The sequence below is a fragment of the Perca fluviatilis genome, chromosome 9, assembly GCF_010015445.1.
Source record: "Perca fluviatilis chromosome 9, GENO_Pfluv_1.0, whole genome shotgun sequence".
In the NCBI taxonomy this organism is placed as follows: domain Eukaryota; kingdom Metazoa; phylum Chordata; class Actinopteri; order Perciformes; family Percidae; genus Perca; species Perca fluviatilis.
In genome coordinates this window covers 27900385-27923484 of record NC_053120.1, presented here as the reverse complement: position 1 = coordinate 27923484, position 23100 = coordinate 27900385, and the positions used below count along the sequence as shown (strand labels likewise).

The window sequence follows — 23100 nt, the reverse complement described above, 5'->3', positions numbered from 1 at the left end:
TGCTGTTATGACATCTATTCTCTGTAAACTCTAGTGTTGTGGCCTAGAATAGACCTGTTGCTGTTCTTCTAACTCTACAGAGTCAGAGAGACATTTTTATCACTACTCGTAAGAATAGTTTCTGCTGTGCAGCGGTGAGTGAGCACGTCACTCAGTGCATCAATGAGTGCAAACAGAGCACCGGCCCATTCACACTTTTTTCAGTTAGGGCTCTCAAAAAGAGCCTGGCTGAATATCAGAAATACTGAAGTGAGTGAAGGAAACGTGACTAGGAAGCGGTGCAAAAGCTGGAGCTTTAAAACCTTGGTGACGTTTACTTGGTCAAACTGAGAGCAGAACCGAAATTTTTTTTGAAGTGCTGCAACAAAAATGGTTACAAAGAGTTACCTCCTGATTAGTCCTGGGGCCTTATTTATAAAACTGTGCGTAGATTCTATTCTGAAAGATTTCGTGCGCCAAAAAGTCCGAAATTTCGTTTGCGGCGCACACCGGTACGCACTCTTCTCATTATAAATACGGAGGTGCGTTACCTTATGTGGTCGTGCACGAGCCTCGCGCTCCTCCTAAGGTCGTCCCATATTTGTCCTAATAAGGTCCATGTTAATCAATCACTGATGTAAAGAAGCCCTTGATGACCAATCATGAAAAGAAAATAATGGGGGGAAAAAACACGAGTGATTGTGAGATCGATGTGCTCCTAACAGAGGTAGAACATCGAAACAAAATCCTGTTTGGAAGCCTTAACCCTTGTGTGGTGTTCATATTTTTGTTACACAGCCTTAATACTTAACAGATTTAGCTCAATTACCAATGATATATACATCATTTATGGTTCATATTTGCCATTTAACCCTGTGAGATCACATTTACGATCATATGATCATTTTTCGTTTTTGGGAGAAAACAAGGAAATTCAATTATAAAAAAGGTTAAAAAAAAAAAATAGAAACAAGATTTCTGATCATTATTGGTGCTTATTTCTTAGAACTTAATCAGAACAGGTGAAAGTGCTTGAAATGTAACAATTTTGTAACTTTGTGTGGGAATAGCAGGTGAAGAAAGACAACATTCCACCTACAATCAGACACACACACACACACACACACACACACACACACACACACACACACACACACACACACACACACACACACACACAAAACACAACACACACACACACACACACACACACACACACACACACACACACACACACACACGTTGCTGGCAGCCCCTCGCTGGGCGCCGCGACCGGCTCTGGGTCGGCTTGGAAAGAACGGGATTGTTGGGTTCAGGAAAACAAAAACTGGGTTGAGTTTGGAAAACGGGCATACCATCGGAGTTCACTAAAATGTAGTCTACAAAACCTTGGGAGCATTACGCATGGTCAAAAGGTTGCGGAAAACTGGGCACATTTTTACGCATTGATAATTCTTTATAAATCTCTACTTTTGTGTGGAATGTTGCGACGGCAAATTTCACCCTGCTTCACGCAACTTTTTCTTGTGTAACAGGTTTTATAAATGAGGCCCCTGGTCCTTTGTTCAAAGAACATGTCTGGTTCCTCTGGGACAAAACATTTACTGGCAGAGAATGATGCTGAATTAAAACCTCTTCAAACCACAGGACGTTTCTCTTGCTAGAGCAGGGCCTTTACAACACAATAATGAAGTCACAAGATGATATTCAATCACACCAATCTTGTTCTAAACCACAGACACAATATAGTATGTGTGCATTGTAAGACCGAGAGTGAGGTCAGAAAGTTCTTCTTTGAGTGAACCTGAAAACAACAGACCGTGCTCTCACGTCACACACTTCCTGAGTTGAGTGTTTAAGTATGACACAGGATATTGTAAGTCATTTTAGTTTTGAGTCAAAGAGCATGAAATCTTGTCTTTAAAATAAGAAGTCTATTGTAGTATCTATCTAAAAAGTATCTATTGAATCACAAAACAGATACACACACCCACATAAATCTGAAATTCAATTCACACGTTCCTCATTCCTAACCGCATTAGTAAAACTAATAACATGTTGATGTTAAGTTTTTAAGACACTGATAGTTATCATGGTAGGGCTTTCTGATAACTGTTATAGTGACACATAGTTCACAGTTACTGCACAGCCAAAATGCAGACACACTTTCATACAGAAAACATATATGACCATTAATATGAGATTGCTATTACAGTTAATACCTGTTCATTGCTGTTAGACACTGCTACACACTAAAAGTACATGACCGCAGTTTCGGTTTAGTCTCTCTCTTTTGCCTACATACTAGTGTCCTCTGTCTCTTGTTTTCTCTCTGGTCTTGGAGAAGTTATTATTATAAATGAAATCCATCTCTAATAGAAACACCCATTTATAAAAGCCAAGCAAAAGTCAGACCAGCACCCAAGCACGTTGAACCAAAGCTCTGTAAGAAAATGCATGTTGACCAATTCAGATAGGTAGATGGTTCAGCTGCATCTTTTAACTACATTGATAGTGTATTGGGCTGTGATCGTCAAAAGGTATTCTACTATAAGTGCACAGCAATCCTGTAGTTCAGCGGATGCGATGTAAACCGACAAGGACTGCAGCCGCTTCTGCTCTGTTGACGTGCTGCTTATACTACATACGGAGCAGACAAGATGTTGGTAGAGGTCGACCGATATGGGTTTTCTCAGGCCGATGCCGATCTTTTGAAATCAGGGTCAGCCGATGGCCGATATACAGTACAGGCCAAAAGTTTGGACACACCTTCTCATTCAATGCGTTTCCTTTTTATTTTCATGACTATTTACATTGTAGATTCTAACTGAAGGCATCAAAACTATGATTGAACACATATGGAATTATGTACTTAACAAAAAAGTGTGAAATAACTGAAAACATGTCTTATATTTTAGATTCCTCAAAGTAGCCACCCTTTGCTTTTTTATTAATAAGGGACAACAATTCCACTAATTAACCCTGACAAAGCTCACCTGTGAAGTGAAAACCATTTCAGGTGACTACCTCATGAAGCTCATTGAGAGAACACCAAGGGTTTGCAGAGTTATCAAAAAAAGCAAAGGGTGGCTACTTTGAAGAATCTAAAATATAAGACATGTTTTCAGTTATTTCACACTTTTTTGTTAAAGGTACAATATGTAACATTTCTGCTTTAAAATGTCTAAAAACGACCATACCTATGTTATATATTTTTATGAGTTGTGTTCTTACACTATCCCAAATGTTTCTACCAAATGTCAAACCCAGAGAAATCTGTTATTTTATTTTCAGACACGGCACGTTTCCTTTAGTCGCCCGTCAGTTGCGTCATATAACCTTTCACTGTGTAGTTACTGTCAGTACTCGATCCGTTCTGCGCATGTGCAAGATGACACGTATGCCATGACGTAGGCGCAGATGATAATGCTGCGTTCATGCCACCTCGGAATAACAGGCACCGCCCCACTGGTTACGCTGTTTCTGACTAGCAGCATTCACATGGTCGGTGGCTGTCTGTCAGTACCCGATCCGTTCCACGCTAGCCTCCACCGGGATAGCTAACAGCTAATTCGGCTAACCGCTAGCCGACAGCTAGATTCAGTCTATAATAACGCATGCGCAGAACGGATCGGCAGGCAGAACGGACAGCTAGATTCAGTCTAAAATAACGTTAAGTCAAACATAATGGGAAAAGCAGGCTACAGCTAAATTAAGACTTTACAGTAATAACAATAAAGACAAGTATTGAGTGATTGTATTTTAAATGAGCACAAGTAAAGTAGAACTGACGTAACAGCTGCTATATATGTTAAAGTTTATTTTCAAGTTTTATTTTGAGGGTCTTTTAAAGTTTACATGCTGTCTCAGCTAGCGGTTAGCCGAATTAGCTGTTAGCTAAACTAACGTTAGCTTAACTGTGAAGGCTAACGGCAGACCGCTGCAATCAGCTAGCGGTTAGCCAAATTAAACGTTAGCTAAACTAACGTTAGCTTCCCGGTGGAGGCTAACGGCAGACCGCTATAATCACCTAGCGGTCCGCCGAATTAGCTATTAGCTAACTAACGTTAGCTGGAGGCTAGCGTGTGAACATATTGCGCATGCGCAGAACGGATCGTGCAGGTGGAAGCGGTGCCGTTATTCCGAGGTGGTGGTGGCATGAACGCAGCATTATCATCTGCGCCTACGTCATGGCATACGTGTCATCTTGCACATGCGCAGAACGGATCGTGCCGGTGGAACGGATCGGGTACTCTAACTTCCGTCAGAACACTGGCACCAAGATGATACGTTCAGCAGTAATTCTAAATCATACAATCTCAAAGAAAAAAAAAATACTTGTAACCGTAATACTGCTTTTTTTTTTGGCCATACAGCATCATTTTGTGATTACTTACATCCCACTTTTTATCACAGTAATACAAGAGAGATCTTATTTATTTTGAAAGTTCAATATCGACAAGTAGCTAACGTTGATGCTAATGCTTTGTGGGTAACATTATGAGGTTACAACATCGTTCAACACGCTAATAAAGTTATTTTTAGTATGACTGTTTCGACAACAGTTAACAGGACTGGGCTAACCAACGAATAACTTCACTAGTAACGTTAGCTGTATAGATAGAAGATTAATCTAATGCTAATTTAGCCAGCTAGCACACCCCGGTCTGTCTGCCTCACTCCCCCGGCGCAGAGAGACTCAGTCGGGATGACAGCTGACAACAGCCCCGGGACATATAGCTAGCTAGCTAGCTAGCTAGTTATCGTTAGCCCCCAGTCAGCTATCAGCCAGCTACTTTTATTACAGCAACCCCCCGGCCAGAACTTATCTCCAGTGCCTGGTGCTTACGACGCTAACGGCAGTTTAATTAAACGTCGGGAAACTGACCATATCAGACCCAGCACCGAGTCACAACAGCGGCCATCCATAGCGTTAGCTAGCTACATCTCCGTAGCGCTACCGGTGTATGTGCCGAAAATCTCCTCCCTGCCGAATTTCTCCCCCCTTCGCGTTTAGCTGTCTTTACGGTTAGCGAAATTAACCCGACAAAAGGTGGGTTAAGCACCAAAACGAAAAGTTAAGATTACTGAAAAGTGAAGGGGAGATAATTCCGGGCAGCTGGGAGATGTTCTGCTGCTGCACAACAGGCATCGAACGTCCTCGCTGTCGCAGAGATTCCCCCGACAATCCCCACCCACACCCGTCTCTCAGCCTCGTTTAGTAGCTAGCTAGCGTTACAACAAACCCCGTCCGCCCCGGTGTTGAAACGATCCAAAAGGTGACATTGATATGTGAAATATTTTGTGTTTTAGCTGCTGGCTACTGTTAGCTTGCTGGCTCACGAGCTAACTGGTCAGCTACAAATAAAAATCTAATCAAGAAAAACGTAATTATGTTGGGGGAAACTGCAGCTATTTTATTAGAATAACGTGAATAAACTTGAATGGGTAAACTCGTCCGTGAACTGATGCATTCTAACCGTCAGCGAAGGTGTTTAACACTAAAAACTCCCAGAATTCCACGCAACTTCCCAACGTCATCAAAAGTCCAGTTTTACCGTCCATTGTTTTGGTTGAGAGACCCCTAGCGGCAGAAAGTTACATATTGTACGTTTAAGTACATAATTCCATATGTGTTCATTCATAGTTTTGATGCCTTCAGTGAGAATCTACAATGTAAATAGTCATGAAAATAAAGAAACACATTGAATGAGAAGGTGTGTCCAAACTTTTGGCCTGTACTGTATGCTGCAGATTATTTTTGGCCGATATTTGCTTGTTTTTAACCTCTATTTGAAAGATAAAATTTAACAGTAATAAGTACTTAAGATACACAAAATTTCTCAACAAAAACATTTATTGAACACTTGAACACCAATCTGCACTTGTATACTTAAATTAAACATGTATAATGTAAAAACATATATTGTTTAAATAAACAAAACAGGTAAGAAGAAAGAAAGAAATTAAACTTAACTTTGTCAAATAAACTTTTCAATGAAAAGATAAAGTTTAGTGCACTTAGCAGCATTTATCAAACAGCTGACAACAATAACATAAATTGAACATTTTAACAATAGTAGTGCTGACACATAGTAGCAACCAGCAGCATTTCTTTGTTTTGGTGTTGGCTGGGTGAAGCGCTGCCATAAGGGGGTGGTTTTCTTTTCAGCCATCAGACTTAATGACTAAAAAAGGGAGAAAATACAAGGTTAAGTTAGTATTTTTGTATAGTATCTTCTTCAAGTCATTTTATAGATAGGTATAGATATAAAATCTAACATTTGTTGCTATAAATCAGCTAATAATTCAGTGCATTGTAAGTGATACAAGGCTAAAAACAATTCTATCATCTTCCCAAAAACTGTCCTGAAACATGTATTTTTGGTTTGTTTTGTTTGTTAACAGACAAAGCCAAATGGACAAAACCTAATTATCGCAAAAGGGGGGGAAACAACTTTAGGCCATATGGTCAAAATTAAATGATTTAATAATAATGTAATAATTATAACTTATAACAATAACGTATTTCACTAGTAAATTGCTGTTGAACGACAAAAACAACCACCATGGCAAAAGGGTATTTCACAACAACTTTGAATGCACCGCGACGCACCGTCTGTGTTAGGGCTGAACGATTAATTGCATTTGCGATAATATCGCGATATGTTAAAACGCGATTTCCTAATCGCAAAGGCTGCGATTTGGTCTCGATTTGATGACTCGCAAGAGCAAATCAGTCTGCACTACGCAGAGAAAGCATCAACTTAGCACGCTAACGCTACACTGTACCTTGAGCTGATCTCTGTCATTCAAACAATTCTGAGTTGAAGTTTAAAACTTTTACAGCCATTTTAATAAAATGAAGGGTTTTGTTTGGGCTCGAGTCCATACATGCAGTTAATGGATACAGGCATGCAGAACTGAAGGCTCGGTTGGCAACGAGCTAGCTCCGGTTAGCGGTTAGCTCCGGTTAGCGGTTAGCTCCGTTATAAAGATATAAAGATATGGGTGGAGGAGCTGCCACTGAGAGGGGTAACAATCAGACTGATAAATGACGGTTTTGGGGAGCTTTCACAGCAGCGTACGCGGTGTTTCAACGGTTTTATTAGTACAGTTAATCCACGGCAAGACCACAGCAACTAACGTAACGATAGCCTCTCTGAGCAAGTGCAGTGTTGACTGTGTCGGCACGCTAACTTCAGCGAGGGGGAGGGCGGCGGGGCGCGGCTCTCTCTGTGCACAAAATGATAAAAAAATTTGTGGGGGTTGTGTGTGTGTGTGTGTGTGTGTGTGTGTGTGTGTGTGTGTGTGTGTGTGTGTGTGTGTGTATGTATGTATATGTATGTATGTATGTATGTATGTGTTTTTACTTATTTAACTGTCTAGTGTGTAATTGTGTGTTGTTCATACTATACAATGATTTATTGTTTGTCTTTGTTGAATAATACAGAAGACAAAGAGCTTAAAAAAATAATCGAATCGCAATATTTGGGGAAAAAATCGCAATTAGATTATTTTCAAAAATCGTTCAGCCCTAGTCTGTGTTGTTCTTCAGAGTGTAAGGTTAACTAGCGTCACATGCTGCGATGTTTCTGTTATTCTAACATTCGTTTTCGGAGCATCAGAGAGCAACGTAGGCATATCAGTGGCGCCGAAACGAGGCACAGAATTCCGCGTTGCTATTCGGTCCGGTAGATACGGGTCGTTATGGCACAGGTGCCATATTAGCAGCGGGTCTACTCTGTACCAACCCTAGCAACGACGCTAGCAAAGCAAAGCCAGTCCTTCACTAGCCTATGGTGCGGTGGTCTCTTTTAACTACAACTTCTTTCTCTGTATTGAGTTGACAACCCTCTCAAATATAGACACACAAACAGAACAAATAATAAAAGCCTCAGATCCACTGTCTGTGATTGCAAAATTCTAGCTTAATTATTGTGACATGACAGCTATCAATATCCAAAGTAGCCGAACGTCATGTCGCCTATTCATGATTTTTCTCGAAGTTGGCAGTAACATGTCATACGTTTTTCATTAAATATATACAACTTATGAGAATTTAATCCTTACCGTTTTCCCCGAGGAACAGCTCCTTCCTTAGGCACTGGATGAGGTCTGCTCACTCTGCTGGTAACTGACTCAAGGGGCAGCGTGCGTCGAACACGTGTTCCACAACAACAACAACACCAGGCTGCCCGCAGATGCGCCTGCCTATTTATCGGCTTGATATTGGCCAATGCCGATTATGTAAAAAAAACGGCCGATTAATCGGCCTACTGATTAATCGGTCGACCTCTAGATGTTGGACAGCCTTTGAATTACACATTCACACACACACACACACACACACACACACACACACACACACACACACACACACACACACACACACACACACACACACACACACACACACACACACACACACACACACACACACACACACACACACACACACACACACACACACAGCATGTGAGAGCAAAGAGACAAACATCTCTCATTTAGCGGTGAGGTCATTAAAACAGAACAGAGAACGCAAGATGTTGAGATTAACTCCCTAGTAAGGCCGTCACCTGGCCAGCCGCTACAGGAAATGAAGGAGGTCTGATAAAGGAGGCCATCCCCAATGACGTGAGTGTGTGGTGCCGTGTCAGGTTAAAAGTGAGATATTGGCCTGATTGTGTAAGGTCTAGTGTCAGGAATGCAACAATGGGATCCAATAATATGTAATAATGAATAGTCAATCAACATAAGAAGTGTCTTAAAAGCTTTAGGCCCTGTTCAAACACTTTAAAACGTAGCCTCAATTTTACTGTGAAGCAGCATCCCTCACATTCCAGTTCAAGCACTTACACATGCAGTTATAATAATTTGAACATTTCTGAATATAAATATAAACCTAGTGCCTTTTATATCTAATTATTACTCCTATGGAAAAAGACTTACTTTCACGGAATACACAACTCTGAATTTATAGTATATGTCATGTATAATATTAACATAGTGAATTACTTAATTTGAATTAGGGCTGGGCGATAAATCGATTTGATCGATTAACTCGAGTGTGTAGTTAACGTTGATTTGTTTAAATGAAAATCAATTTTCTCCTTAACATCCGCCAACGCTCCCCATTGGGCTCCCATACCTCCGAATGGGCTCAGCCCTCCCCCCGCGCGTTTTCCATAGAGATACACAAACAAAATGGCGGCGACAGGGACTAACATCCATTAATTAATTAATTAATTAATTGTTAAAATACCTGTATGTGTGAAAACAGCTTTATCTCACGCATCCGTTTTGTTGTTGTTGAATATGTAGCCCCATGTCTGTGTGCGTGTGTGTATGAGTCAAAACAAAGTTAAAACTTGTTTTGAACAATTTCTTTGTCATCTGCAGATTGATTTTAAGTAGAGGGAGAAAAAAATCAATTTAAATCTTCGGGGATTTTATTTTAAGGCCATATCGCCCAGCCCTAATTTGAATACATTTTATCTTTGTAACTTAGTCCGAGTGTCCTATTTAGGTCTAATTATAGGCTGTGTGTGTTTGTTTGCCATGTGGATGTGGCTGTCTCACACAACAATGCATCAAATTTACACACAACCCATGCATGACACCTTCAACACAAACATCACACTCATAATAACTACATATAACTGTGTAACACTTGAGAGTCCAGGGCTTATGAGGCATTTTGTCAGCTCATGTGTGGAAACTTCGTTATCGCCCAATATCAACAGTTTGCAGCCACTGAATCTAAAAGCCAATGCCTGCTGCGAGTACTGGAAATGTGTTACGGAAAGTTCTCAGGCACCGTGTATGAACTAGTGTCAAAAGTTACTTCAAAGTTACTGCTCACTTCACTGGTCATGTTTTCAGCGGATATCCTGTCATTCTCAGCTTACGATTATGCATGGTATTGTCAAAGGTGTGTGTGAGTTTGTATTTACTTACTGGTTTCCAGATTGCATAGGGCAGTGTATGCTGTATCCAGCCTGCTGATAGGGTCCCCAGGAACCAGAGGAGGCATATATTGAACTCTAAAAACAGAACAAAATGAAAATCTGTCATCAGTGTTTCCTCTATGTTGATTTTGTAGTGGCGGCCCACCATGGCAAAATTTCTGCCACCACGGTATCAGAAATAGGGCTGTACAAAAAAATGCAGTTGCGGTTGCCTTTTAAATTATCCTGCCGACATAATGCACCTGCCATGTTGGCTGCCACTCACATTGCAATTTAACAACAAGTACAACTATTCAGAGGTTATTGGGCCCAATGTTGTTGTTCGGACAGACCTGCCCCCCACTGCTAAAAAAAGTATTTAGTCAACGACCAATTGTGCAAGTTCTCCCACTTAAAAAGATGAGAGAGGCCTGTAATTTTCACCATAGGTATACTTCAACTATGAGAGACAAAATGAGAAAAAAAAAAATCCAGAAAATCACATTGTAGGATTTTTAATGAATTTATTTGCAAATTATGATGGAAAATAAGTATTTGGTCAATAACAAAAGTTCTCATTCATCAAAACATCTCAATAATTTGTTATATACCCTTTGTTGGCAATGACAGAGGTCCAACGTTTTCTATAAGTCTTCACAAGGTTTTCACACACTGTTGCTGGTATTTTGGCCCATTCCTCCATGCAGATCTCCTCTAGAGCAGTGATGTTTTGGGGCTGTCGCTGGGCAACACGGACTTTCAACTCCCTCCAAAGATTTTCTATGGGGTTGAGATCTGGAGACTGGCTAGGCCACTCCAGGACCTTGAAATGCTTCTTACGAAGCCACTCCTTCGTTGCCCGGGCGGTGTGTTTGGGATCATTGTCATGCTGAAAGACCCAGCCACATTTCATATTTAATGCCCTTGCTGATGGAAGGAGGTTTTCACTCAAAATATCATGATATATGGCCCCATTCATTCTTTCCTTTACACGGATCAGTCGTCCTGGTCCCTTTGCAGAAAAACAGCCCCAAAGCATGACGTTTCCACCCCCATGCTTCACAGTAGGTATGGTGTTCTTTGGATGCAACTCAGCATTCTTTCTCCTCCAAACACGACGAGTTGAGTTTTTACCAAAAACTTCTATTTTGGTTTCATCTGACCATATGACATTCGCCCAATCCTCTTCTGGATCATCCAAATGCGCTCTAGCAAACTTCAGACGGGCCTGGACATGTACTGGCTTAAGCAGGGGGACACGTCTGGCACTGCATGATTTTAGTCCCTGGCGGCGTAGTGTGTTACGGATGGTAGCCTTTGTTACTTTGGTCCCAGCTCTCTGCAGGTCATTCACTAGGTCCCCCATGTGATTCTGGGATTTTTGCTCACCGTTCTTGTGATCATTTTGACCCCACGGGGTGAGATCTTGCGTGGAGCACCAGATCAAGGGAGATTATCAGTGGTCTTGTATGTCTTCCATTTTCTAATAATTGCTCCCACAGTTGATTTCTTCCACAGTTGATTTCTTCACACCAAGCTGCTTACCTACTGCAGATTCAGTCTTCCCAGCCTGGTGCAGGTCTACAATTTTGTTTCTGGTGTCCTTTGACAGCTCTTTGGTCTTGGCCATAGTGGAGTTTGGAGTGTAACTGTTTGAGGTTGTGGACAGGTGTCTTTTATATTGATAACAATACAGGTAATGAGTAGAGGACAGAGGAGCCTCTTAAAGAAGAAGTTACAGGTCTGTGAGAGCCAGAAATCTTGCTTGTTTGTAGGTGACCAAATAATTATTTTACTGAGGAATTTACCAATTAATTCATTAAAAATCCTACAATGTGATTTTCTGGATTTTTCTTTCTCATTTTGTCTCTCATAGTTGAAGTGTACCTATGGTGAAAATTACAGGCATCTCTCATCTTTTTAAGTGGGAGAACTTGCACAATTGGTGGCTGACTAAATACTTTTTTGCCCCACTGTATTCATTAACATCAAATTAAATCTTCACTCCAGAAGGTCTTTGGAACTATAAACCATGTGTTACTGATGACAGAGTACGATAACTTAACTTTATTTCAGTGTAGCCTTTAAACAGTTCAGTCAGTTCAGCCATATTTTCAGTACTTATCCCTAATGATATCTAGATGGGCAGAAAGTTTCGGTTTTATGAGCTGAGGTTTTGGGAAATTCTTTTGAATTCCTGTTGCTACTTCATAGTGGAGGTGAACGGAATTTTATTTGATTTGCTTATTTGCGTTCTACATGGGAATTGCAAAAAAGCTATGCTAAGCTAAGCAGTTGTGACAGGCAATGCATACCACAAGTAGGATCACTTCCTTTCCCACACATTTGCAGATGACTACTACTGGCATTGTTTCAACTTTTATGTTTAGGTAGAGCATCCACTCCAATGTAAGAACGCATTGTTCTGTACTTACAAACTTACACAACATGCAATTAATACATTTGAGCAGTCTTTTGGGATTGATCCTTAGCACTATTTAGAAAATACTATAATATTTTAAACAAAATGCTACACATAACCTATAAGAGCAAGAAGGGAAATTTAAGTTTACTTTAAGAAATGTATGACTTTTGTAAATAGTGAGCTAACATAAAAGTGAGTAAAACATTTGATTTGCATTTGCAGGGTTTTCCCTACAATTATAATGCTTAGGTGCAGCACCCGAGCCGTTTGGGCTCCACCTAAGCCGAATAAATGTGAAATCAATGTGAGAATCCAAACTAACTAAATAACTTTTCTCACAGCTAATGATCGTAGTTGGTCCCCAGTGGACTAAACAAGTTTTGTCTTTGAGCTTTTTTGGTGTTATATATTTATTATCTGCTCTAGCTTTTCCAACGTTTTAGTAATAACATTGGTCCAAAATTAGGTCAAATTGCATTTATTTTTCTTGAAAAACTTTCATTTTCTTGAGGGAGGACCCCTAAACCCCCGCCAAATACGTGAACCTAAGTCTGCCACAAACCGAGGGAAAACACAGATCTGTATACACAATACAGTAACGTGAAGACAAGAAAAAAAAATAAAAAAAACATGTAAATGAATTGAAAATGCATATAGCGTCTAAATAAATGCAAATAAAATCCCACAGCATACCTCCATGTTAGAGGTGGCCACAGAGAACAAGCTGCTGTCCAGCTGAGGGCCTTCTGGATGCAGGTAGTTCTCCCCGTCCATGGCCAGCGCTGAGGGCAGGGTGGGCATCAGACCAGAGCTTCACACATGACCACCAGCTGACTTAGGCTATGCACCCTCCGACCGCCGCACACACGTTGGCTGTGTCTGAGATAGTACTTCTAACAAGGGCAAACGCTTTCCATGACCTGAGGAAGACAGCAGATATGGAGGGATGTAGAGGAGAGGGAAAGAAGGGCAAAGAGACATTAGAAGAGTTGCAGGGAATTGGTTCCAGCAGACATATTGGATGTGTATAAAAGCATGTGTAAAAAGTCACTGAGGTCTAGCATTTGCCTATTTCAATGGCCAATAAATAAAGTGTGGTTAATCTGCATTGCCCTCCATCAAAGAACACACAACGAAAGAGCTATCAGGAAATAAAAGTACACTTCATGTAAACTGATCATATAAATTATTATAAAATGTTGTATAATGCTTTCAATTTAACAGTCAATAGAGTAAACTAAAAGAGGCCTTGAAAAGCAATAAGTCTGCCCTTAAACTATAAACAGGTTAATTTCACAAGAATATAGGCTATTACTTCAAACACTCCTGAAGAGTTCAAACTGTATGAAAATAAAGAACATAAAACATGTTTTACAGTGTTAAATCAGTAACTTTTATAACATGAAGCAGATTACAGACAAATAATTGGTCTTCCATCTTAAGAATGATTCTAGTGGTCTTTGTCACCACACAAACTGAATTCAGATCGTATTCATAATGTAGTGAGCATATTTATTGATGGACAGCCCTTATTAGTTGGTTGTGATCTAACATCACTGAGGCTTCAACATTCATCAGAGGACCAATTCAAATCCCAACAGGAGGTCCACAACAAAGCAAGCAGGCTGGGAGGCAGAGGAACAGGCCAATTCTACCGTCGGAAGAAGCCAGTCGGACTGATCAGTCTCCCCGAGTTGGTCCAAAAAGTGCCTCAGAACACACCGAAGAGACGAGACGTAATACGTCTCCATAACAGCAGGCGGCGTTATCTGTATTGTTGCTCAAAAAATGAAAACCGGTGCTGACTGGACGAACGCGTCAAATGGGTTTGTTTTCTCCGGAAATTCAACGCCAGACTATCATGGCGGCTTGTTCAGAATACGATCTCATATTGTACTAAAATAGTTCACTGAAACATGTTTCTAAAAACATTTTAAGCGAGAAATAGGCCATGCAGTTGCTGAATCTGTTTTCATTTCAGATCAACAAAGTTTAAAAGATTTTCGTCAGATTTTGAGAGACTCTAGTCACGCTCATTCCGCTCGCCATTTCCGGGTGAGTCCCGACTGCCCTGCCGCCGACTGAACATGTCAGGTCGGCCAAAATGAAGGCCGACGGCCCCTCAGACGGACAACGGCACGGAACACACTGAACAGACTCGAGTCACCGACCTCACCAGACTGTCCAACGGCCAATTATCGGGTTAGTGTGTCAGCGCCTTTAGTCTACATAGTACTAGCTCTGTGTGTGTGTGTGTGTGTGTGTGTGTGTGTGTGTGTGTGTGTGTGTGTGTGTGTGTGTGTGTGTGTGTGTGTGTGTGTGTGTGTGTTTAACAGCTCAAGCTGAGCGTGCCCAATATAATGACAGGTTAGACTAGCTAGACCAGTCTCTGGACACAGGCAGAAGGCTCACTGCAATGCCAACAAGGCTCCAGTCTTACACACGCACGCACACACACGGCTTGTACTTCTGCTGCCTAACACTAAGGTTTTATGACAGTACAATATGGAATAATGTGTATGAAGTCAGCTTCAGCACACTATCACTATGTGCTTACAACAGATGTGTTTCTGTGAGGTATGTGGGAACACAAATGGTAAAATACTGATTCTAAATGCATTATGTGGGCAAATATATATAAATATTTATAAATAAATAAATTAATTCTATTTTACAAATTAATTCTATTTTACATTTAGGCTGAAAATTAACAAATATCTCACCATTTGGACTGCTGAATCAATCCTCTCTCTCAGCACTCCACAATGCATGTCTGTGTAACGTCAGTAACACTCCCTTGCCTCAAACTAACCAAACGGTTACCTTCCTTCCCCTCTCCCTTCCTTCAGTGTGCACCCAATCTGGAACACAGGCCAGACGTGTTCACTGGGGACAAAGCTGAGGTAATAAATCCTAATAGAGTTCATGAGGGTCTAAATAAGAAGGCCTTTGTGTGCATGTGAGAGAGAGACAGAGACCTGACCCCAACATATTCAGCACTCGCATAGCCAATACACACAAAGGGAGGCCATTTTACCCTCAAGCTGCCAGTGTGATACTGTCTGGATAAGGGTGATGCAAATGTGAAGACCAAAGCAAAGAACCAACTAGTATACTTCCTAGACAAGTGGTCTTAAGCAAAAGTATACGTATTATGGACAGCTTCCAGCCTCGGGGATCCAGATAAAAGCAGACACAGAAAAGCAAAGCAGCTCGGGGCAGTCAGGGAGTGTTTGTCGAGAGCCTTGTGAGGCCCCTTTTTGTGATGCAGAATTGTACTCAATGCATAACACGAAGGAGGGTAATGCATCAAAGGTTCCTAAGCGTCTTGCCAGTTCATTTGGGTCATAGGTCTTCATTTATTACTATACCCCCCCAACAGTCAACATGCAGGCCACACGCAGGTTAAATGCACATTTGTACTCAATCTGAATGGGTCAAAGTGCAGTATCTGAGCTGGGTTGACAACCCTCCTTCGATCATGATTTACTTGGGTGTAACACTGTACATTTATGTCATGGACTTCCCAACTACCACAAAAAAAAAGAAGAAAAAAAAAAAGAGCATAGAGAGGAGAGATAGTAAGTGGGTGAGCAAAAGAAAGAAACTAAACTGAAACTTAATTTTGTCACTTTGGAATTCTGTGTTATTCTATTGAATTCTGTGGTTCTGCAGTGCAGTGTATGAAACTACAGCTGTAGTCTCAAATCACTGAAGGATTACATCCAGGGATTAATCTGTGACAGCACATTCAGTAGAGAAAAGCTCATTTCAGCAATATACCACTTTATGTGAAAGCCAGAACACATAATTGCCCTGTAATACAGTAGTAGTAGCAGTAGTAGTAGTAGTAGTAGTAGTAGTAGTAATAACAACAGAAGTATAGGCTAGTAGTAGTATACATTCCTCAGCCGACAGAATGATTTGATCAACAAGTGTGACAGCTGAAAACACACTCCTGATTAGGTGCCGTCATTCCATCACCCGTAGCCACGTCGCTCCCCAGTACCATGCCTTCTACTGTCTCTTAGCAACAGAAAGAAATGTCTGTCTTTTGTTGTCCCCTGTTACCGAACCCCCGCCCCTCCAGCGAGCTTCTGAGGATAATCGATACTGATCATTGTAAAAGTGGTCCCGCATATCTCCTTCCTGTAAGGCTTCTCATTACCAGAAAACAGCAAAACAGCCTGCTACTCCTAGCATGAAAAAAAAGAGGGAGGTGATAAAGAAAGGCTATCAGTAGAGGAAAGAGGGTAGGAGATATAGGAGAAAGAAAACAAAAGATAAAGAACGAAACATGCCCACTGCAGCAAAAGAGACACAAGGAGTTCATTCATCCAAAAGCAGCATACACAAGTCATTGTTATAACACTGCTCGGTTATTAAAAAATGGGTGTCCTTTTGTCAATATCTGGATTTATAGTCTGTATTAAGACTGCTAAGTAAAATGTCTGTGTATGTCCTCTACGGCCATTTTATAATAACACACAATACCTTTATTATAAGCAGTACAGAGAGAGAAAGACTCTTTTGCAGTGTAATCTGTTAAATCTGTTAATTACTTCAAAGGTTACTGCTGTTTTTTGTACAACCCCCTCCCATGTCTCTCTCTCTCCCTCTCTCTCTCTCTCTGTGGGTGGCCTGGTGCAAAAGCTCACTGCAGGGAGATTAGGCCATTTTATGTGCAGTAAAATCTTTAAAAACTGAAACAAGCCCATACACCATGTGCTATACATGCCAAAATACACAGACTGACTTATCTGGACAGAAGGACTGCATGCATTAAGATTTAGTGACGTTAGAAACAGTATTTCTAGCAATGTGGCCACATTCCAGGCCAGTTGGTTGCCTTTGGCTGCATGAGTCACTGTGTCTGTCAGCCAGACCGAGGTTAACAAGCAGCATGCTTCTGTCACTTCAAAAACACAAGATGTGTGTTTATACGATTTCACCACTCAACTTGTGCGGGAAGTACATTAGGTGAGAGGTAAAATGCAGTCTGTGGTAGGAAGGACTGCCTGGTTGTATGCTGGTGGCCTTTTGTTAGTGTCAGTGGTGGCCAGAGCACATGGGGATCACCCAGGGAAGTGTGACTTCCTTAAGCTGCTAAATCACGATTAACACTCACGAGGAGAACAACCACCCTGCCTGGCGTGTGTGCCATCCCACTCCCAATGCACTCACATGTTGAGTGTTGATATGTAATCACACACACACACACACACACACACACACACACACACACACACACACACACACACACACACACACACACACACACACACACACACACACACACACACACACACACACACACACACACACACACACACACACACACAAAATATAGTCGTAAAACACATGTATTCTTTTGTGTCCACAAGGTGACTTACTTGCTAGAGATAGTATAACTGTGTGGGACATAGGGGAGTGAATCTTCACTGGTCTCACGATTCAATTACGATTATCCCGTGACCGTCAACGATTCAAATCGATATCCAGATGCATCACGATGCGCCACCTCCTCATCGATCGAAACTTTGTCAGGTCAATATACTGTATGTCACTTACATGTATGGGTATATCTTTGGGTCTGTAAGCTCAGTCATGTGCAGAGCAGTACTGTCTGAACAAGTCCAGCTGTTGCTGTACTGTATGAGTCTATGATAAGTCTGAGTGGAAAGGCCAGGAAAAACAAAATCCCAGACAAAAAAAAAAGTAGGAGTAGGAGACACGGTATGAAGTTCAAAGTAACAGAACTGCATATCCAATAAATATGCACAGTATAATTGCATGCATGGAGACAGAGCACATTGCGTCATACTCTGAAAGCCACACCCACAGGGGTTCTCCATTGACTTGTATTGCGTGAAGATGCCTCCTCGTCAATTTCGTCTGCTAGCAAACAACAGAAAGATGCCTAAAAGCTGCTGTGTGTTGATATTGACTACTAGCAGGGTAAATAACCCATGACTTAAGTTTTTATAAGCTGCCGACCCGAAAAACTGAGCTTTTATGAAGACAAAAGTGGATACAGATGTGATGAATCAGCAGGAAGAAAGTGAAGACTGTGGGATCCAGTTATGGGTTATTTACCCTGCTAGTAGTGAATATCAACACACAGCAGCTTTTAGGCATTTTTCTGTTGTTTGCTAGCAGACGAAATTGACGATGAGGCACCTTCACGCAATACAAGTCAATGAGAGCAGAGAGTTCTCCTCCCCTGGTGGGGGCGGGACTTAAATGTACTCTGTCTCTATAGTACAAAGGTTTCTCATGCGACAGCCCTCTGTTGGCATCTGTCCCTCTCCTGCTGTAGTCTGCATCTGTCTTCCCAACTAACAAGCTGGCTGACATCAATCATTCAATCCAATAAACAACACTAACTCATCACGAATCGGAGTCCATCAGCATCACCAGTAATCAGGTTAGAAAAGATTTAGGCCCAGCTGCCTTACACCAGAGCAGCAAGGGGGCTTTTAGTTAGTTATGATTGCCTAGACTGACTGGATTAATTAGCTAATATAATGAAATATTCATAAAAGGAACAAGTTACTTCCCAGGGAAACGCAGGGCTTCGTCATTCAAAACACGCTACATTATTTATCAGCACCTTTTTCAACACAAAAGGTCTATACCTGCCTCTGTGCGCACATGCAGAAACACACACACACGACACATACCCTTAAGCACATAAATGAAAGGACATAGATATTACCAATCTGTTCCTGTTCCGCTTCCCACAACCACAATTTCCATTCAGTATTAGAGACATGGCCATAAAGGGGCTGTGGAGAGCCCAGAGACCAGGTAGGACACTGGATAGAGAATAATGATCGGATGACTGTGTAACCGAATCTGCAGTCTTATCAAAAGCCGGGAAATAGAAACAAATTGGGTTTTAGGAGCCTGTTGTTATTGCATTTAGCCCGTTTAAATATTTATCAAAAGGTGCTCTCTGGACTGGGACAGCACACAGGAACACATTGAACAAACGGGCAGTCATTTGAATGATTTGGTCTGACTGAAAGGCAGGGTTCAAAGATTTAGTTACTTACAAAGGGATAACGATTAATCTTAATTAGATTCTCATCAAGCCACTTCAAGTGGCTATTCAGCACCATTTTGCCATGATGATAAATATCTTTGTGCCCACAAACACGAGCTGAATGAGACATTAAAGTGACTTATCCATAAAGGGAAAACCTAATCAAGCGCTCGAGGCTCCGAGGATGCCTTTGTTGTGGTAAATAAAGAGGAAAGACAGGCGAGGGCAGAAAATAGTTTGACAAAGACCATAGCGGAGTACTGCAAAGTGCAGAGAAGTAGGAAAAGATCACAAACACGGGTTTGCAATGGCTTGATGACACTCATTTTAGGAGCAAATCCCTCTACTTGTACCACCAGCACCCACCAGAAATAGATCAAAGGCTGACTAGATCAGAGAGAAGGATCCACTTAGCTGCTTCTTTGCCCTGTTTTCTTCCGACATCTAATTCCTCAGAATAGAAGGACGATGACACATGCTAGCTGAGTGTCTACTTGTTATTACCCTGGTTTAACTGCTAGTTAGGTGAATAGACAAGCTTATTTTACCGAAACAAATTTGCACACAAAGTACTCATTGAATACTGAGGGCCAGGCATAGCAATAGCAATTAGCTTGTGCACGTAATTAATGATCAAGCTATTGATTCTGGATTCATTTTCTCAAAGCTATAAATGCAAAGTGTGTATTTTTCCTGTTTCTGACTCAGCTGATGCAAAGAAGCCAAATGTAAAGTACTACCTTAAAAAGGGGAGATATAGGCTGTGTAATTGCAGACCAAATAAAAATAATATTTTTGTCTTTATACTATCATGTCTGTCAAATTATATTATCAGGGGCACCCTGGTAGCTCGCCTGGTTGAGCGTGCGCCCCATGTACCAAGGCTCAGTCCTTACCACAGTGGCCTGGGTTCAATTCAAACCCGCAGCTCATTGCTGCATGTCGTCCCCCCCTCTCTCCCCCTTCCCTGTCTACAGCTGTAGACAGGCATAAAAATAATCTTAAAAAAAAAAAAGATAATATCAGATTTGCAATCGTAGATAAATAATAAACAGAAAACTGAAAGGTGGAGTCTGCGATTCTAATCCCATACACTTTTTGTGAAATTCAGTGTATCTCCTCGCAGTACGCTAGCTGTCGGTTGTGTGTGTGCGTGCGCTGGAGAAAAAATAATCTGTTAGTCCTCATGCACAGGACAGGGGATAGGCCATGGATGTATAAAGAGAAAGGCAGTGGGGGCGAGAGGGATGGTAAATCTGACGGAGCACTGACAGGAGGAGTGTATTTGGGTGTTGAGTTCAAATATCAACAATCTTTGTCCAGACTCGCAGACTCCACCTTTAACTATCACTAAATGCATGTTGCCTTTTAATGTACAAACATCTGCCCAGAAACAGCACTGCTCCTCCATTCCCCTCTTTTCCTTGTGGTAGAGTATACTTTCTCTCTCGGCATCAGTTAAAACCCACCTTTACTGCTGTAGTCTACTCACATCAGCCCTTTCCTTTTTCAAAATGTGAACCATCTCCCTCTCCATTTCTGCCACCCTCCCACTCCATAATGTTGCCATCACTGGCCCCATATTTTCTCAGTGATATTGCCTCCATCATTATTCCTCTTTTCTTCTTTCTAGTGATAGCCTGTTTTGCTATTTCCATCACAATCTCTATCTTGTCATGTGCAAGCCATGTCCCCATTTTCCTTATGTTCACCCAGCCTGACCCCCAGATGGATTCTGATGCTGATTGGAGGCAGCTGGTTCCCTGACTCCACCCCCTACCCACCCCTCTCAGTCTTGGTAAATCAGAGGCCGCCAAAGTGCCAAGCAAAAGCTATGAGATGCACATTTCACAAGCAAACAACATAGCACATGGAAGCAAAATCTGGACAACTGCACTAGAGTGCAGGATACAAGACAGGTTTTAAACACGCATGTTGTGATGTTACAAACAGAAATTTTAAGTCCATTTGTCCAAATATCATGTTGCATAGTACATATCCAAGCAGGAGGCATTCTTGAGCACCTACTGAAGCTTATCCTGAAATGGGAACTGAAGCAAACCTGTGTCTTAGAATATATCGTGTACTCCTTACATAAATTAAAAATGGCATTACCAAAAAATAATATTTTGTCATGCTGAAAATAAAAAACAGGAGAGTAGAAATTCTATAAGTGACATTGACAATATAAGTGTTTCAGTTTTCTGAACTCTTCCCTGCTGCTGTTCAAATCCAAACCGTACTCTGCTCCACTCAGATTGACCCCACTTCTCTGGCAGGCAGGAGAATATTGCACCACATGCACAGCGTCAGGGAGCCTGTCTGTGTCTGTCCATCTGTGCCACTTAGCAATGCTACATCAGTTCAATTCAGTTCATCTGTCTGGTATCATCTGACGCTGTGATCATACTTTTGAACACCAAAACCACTGCAAGCCAGTAATCCATGCAGAAAATTTGCCTTACAGGCACAATTCGTTCTCGAAAAATGATGTAAAAGTGATTAAGTGGAAGACAAAACAAAGGGGTCAAAAACACAATCGGACAATCGCTGGCGTTACTTTCATAAGACCGCCTGTCCACAAAAACATTTTTTCCCAGCTGAAAATGCAAGCGCTCTTCTGAAAACACCCAGCTTGGAGCTTTGGAGGCACAGTCAGTCCGATAACATTTCGAAAGCCTAGAAAAGTCGCATGATTAAATCGTGTGATCCCCAGTCAAGTTAGTTAGAGTGCTAAACCGGAAGTAGCCGGCTCAGCCGGTAGAAGTCGCTATTGCGCCTGCTTTATGGCTTCCATAGTGTGGAGGTGTGCCGATCATTCTGGTACTTTTACGCGCAGCAGATTAAAGGGTAATTTCGTTTTTTTTTCCAACCTGGACTCAATTTTCCTATGTTTTTGTGTGTAAGGGACTGATAGGAACAACAATCTTTAAAATTGGTCCAGTATTAAAGTGCCCATATTATGAAAATTTGTCACATAAAAAACTTGGGAAAAAATCCATCCATGCTGTTTTGTGTGAGACACGGGTTTCTGGATGTGCCCTGCCTTCAGTCTCCGGGTGAGCTGTTCAAAATCGGCACGGCTTTCTACGTCACTAGCCAAAACGAGGTGGCTAACCATAGCATGCTAGTGCTAGCATGCTAGCTTGTTCTGAATGGCAAAACACTGCTACAACACACACTAGTTCACCATAATCTACAAAAGAACTACTTACATGTCCCTGTTCTGCAGGTATTCCACGCAAAGTTGGAAGTGCGCCCTCGTTTAGAAGAAGTCTCCCGGCTAATCCTGCCTCGTACTAACTGAAGTTGTAGAAACAAACAGCTAGCTGATGGGATCCTTACCTAGCTACTGCGCATGTGCGCCTCCCAACAAAGATGTTACAGCAGTGAGAGGTCTCACTCTGTGGCTAAAACAGAGACCTGAACACAGGGTGAAAAGAGGAGCTGCAGCAATGTGCAGTACAACCAAAATATGGTGTTTTTTGAAAATTAAACAATGTAAACCTATTCTGGTAAAACCTCAAACTACAACTATGAACCTGAAAAGGAGTATAATATGGCCACTTTAAGTGTGAATACTGCAATCAACGTAACCCTATGGGGCAAATGTGCATCAATTTCATCCACTAAAAGTAATAATAATAATAATAATTATTTTTATTTATGGGCGCCTTTCATAGCACTGAAGGTCACCT

The 23100-nt window shown here is 41.4% G+C and overlaps 1 protein-coding gene across 1 annotated transcript in view; it reads right to left on the bottom strand.

The window, feature by feature from the left end:
- Window positions 1–23100, bottom strand: part of si:ch73-63e15.2 (protein strawberry notch homolog 2) — a 76740-nt gene that overhangs the window by 47971 nt on the left and 5669 nt on the right. Inside the window, exons 2-3 of the mRNA XM_039810691.1 lie at window positions 13048–13274; window positions 9940–10025 (exon numbers count right to left, since the gene is read on the bottom strand). Coding sequence (XP_039666625.1) covers window positions 9940–10025; window positions 13048–13155 — 194 coding nt within the window. The 5' untranslated portion in view covers window positions 13156–13274. The remainder of the gene's footprint in view (window positions 1–9939; window positions 10026–13047; window positions 13275–23100) is intronic.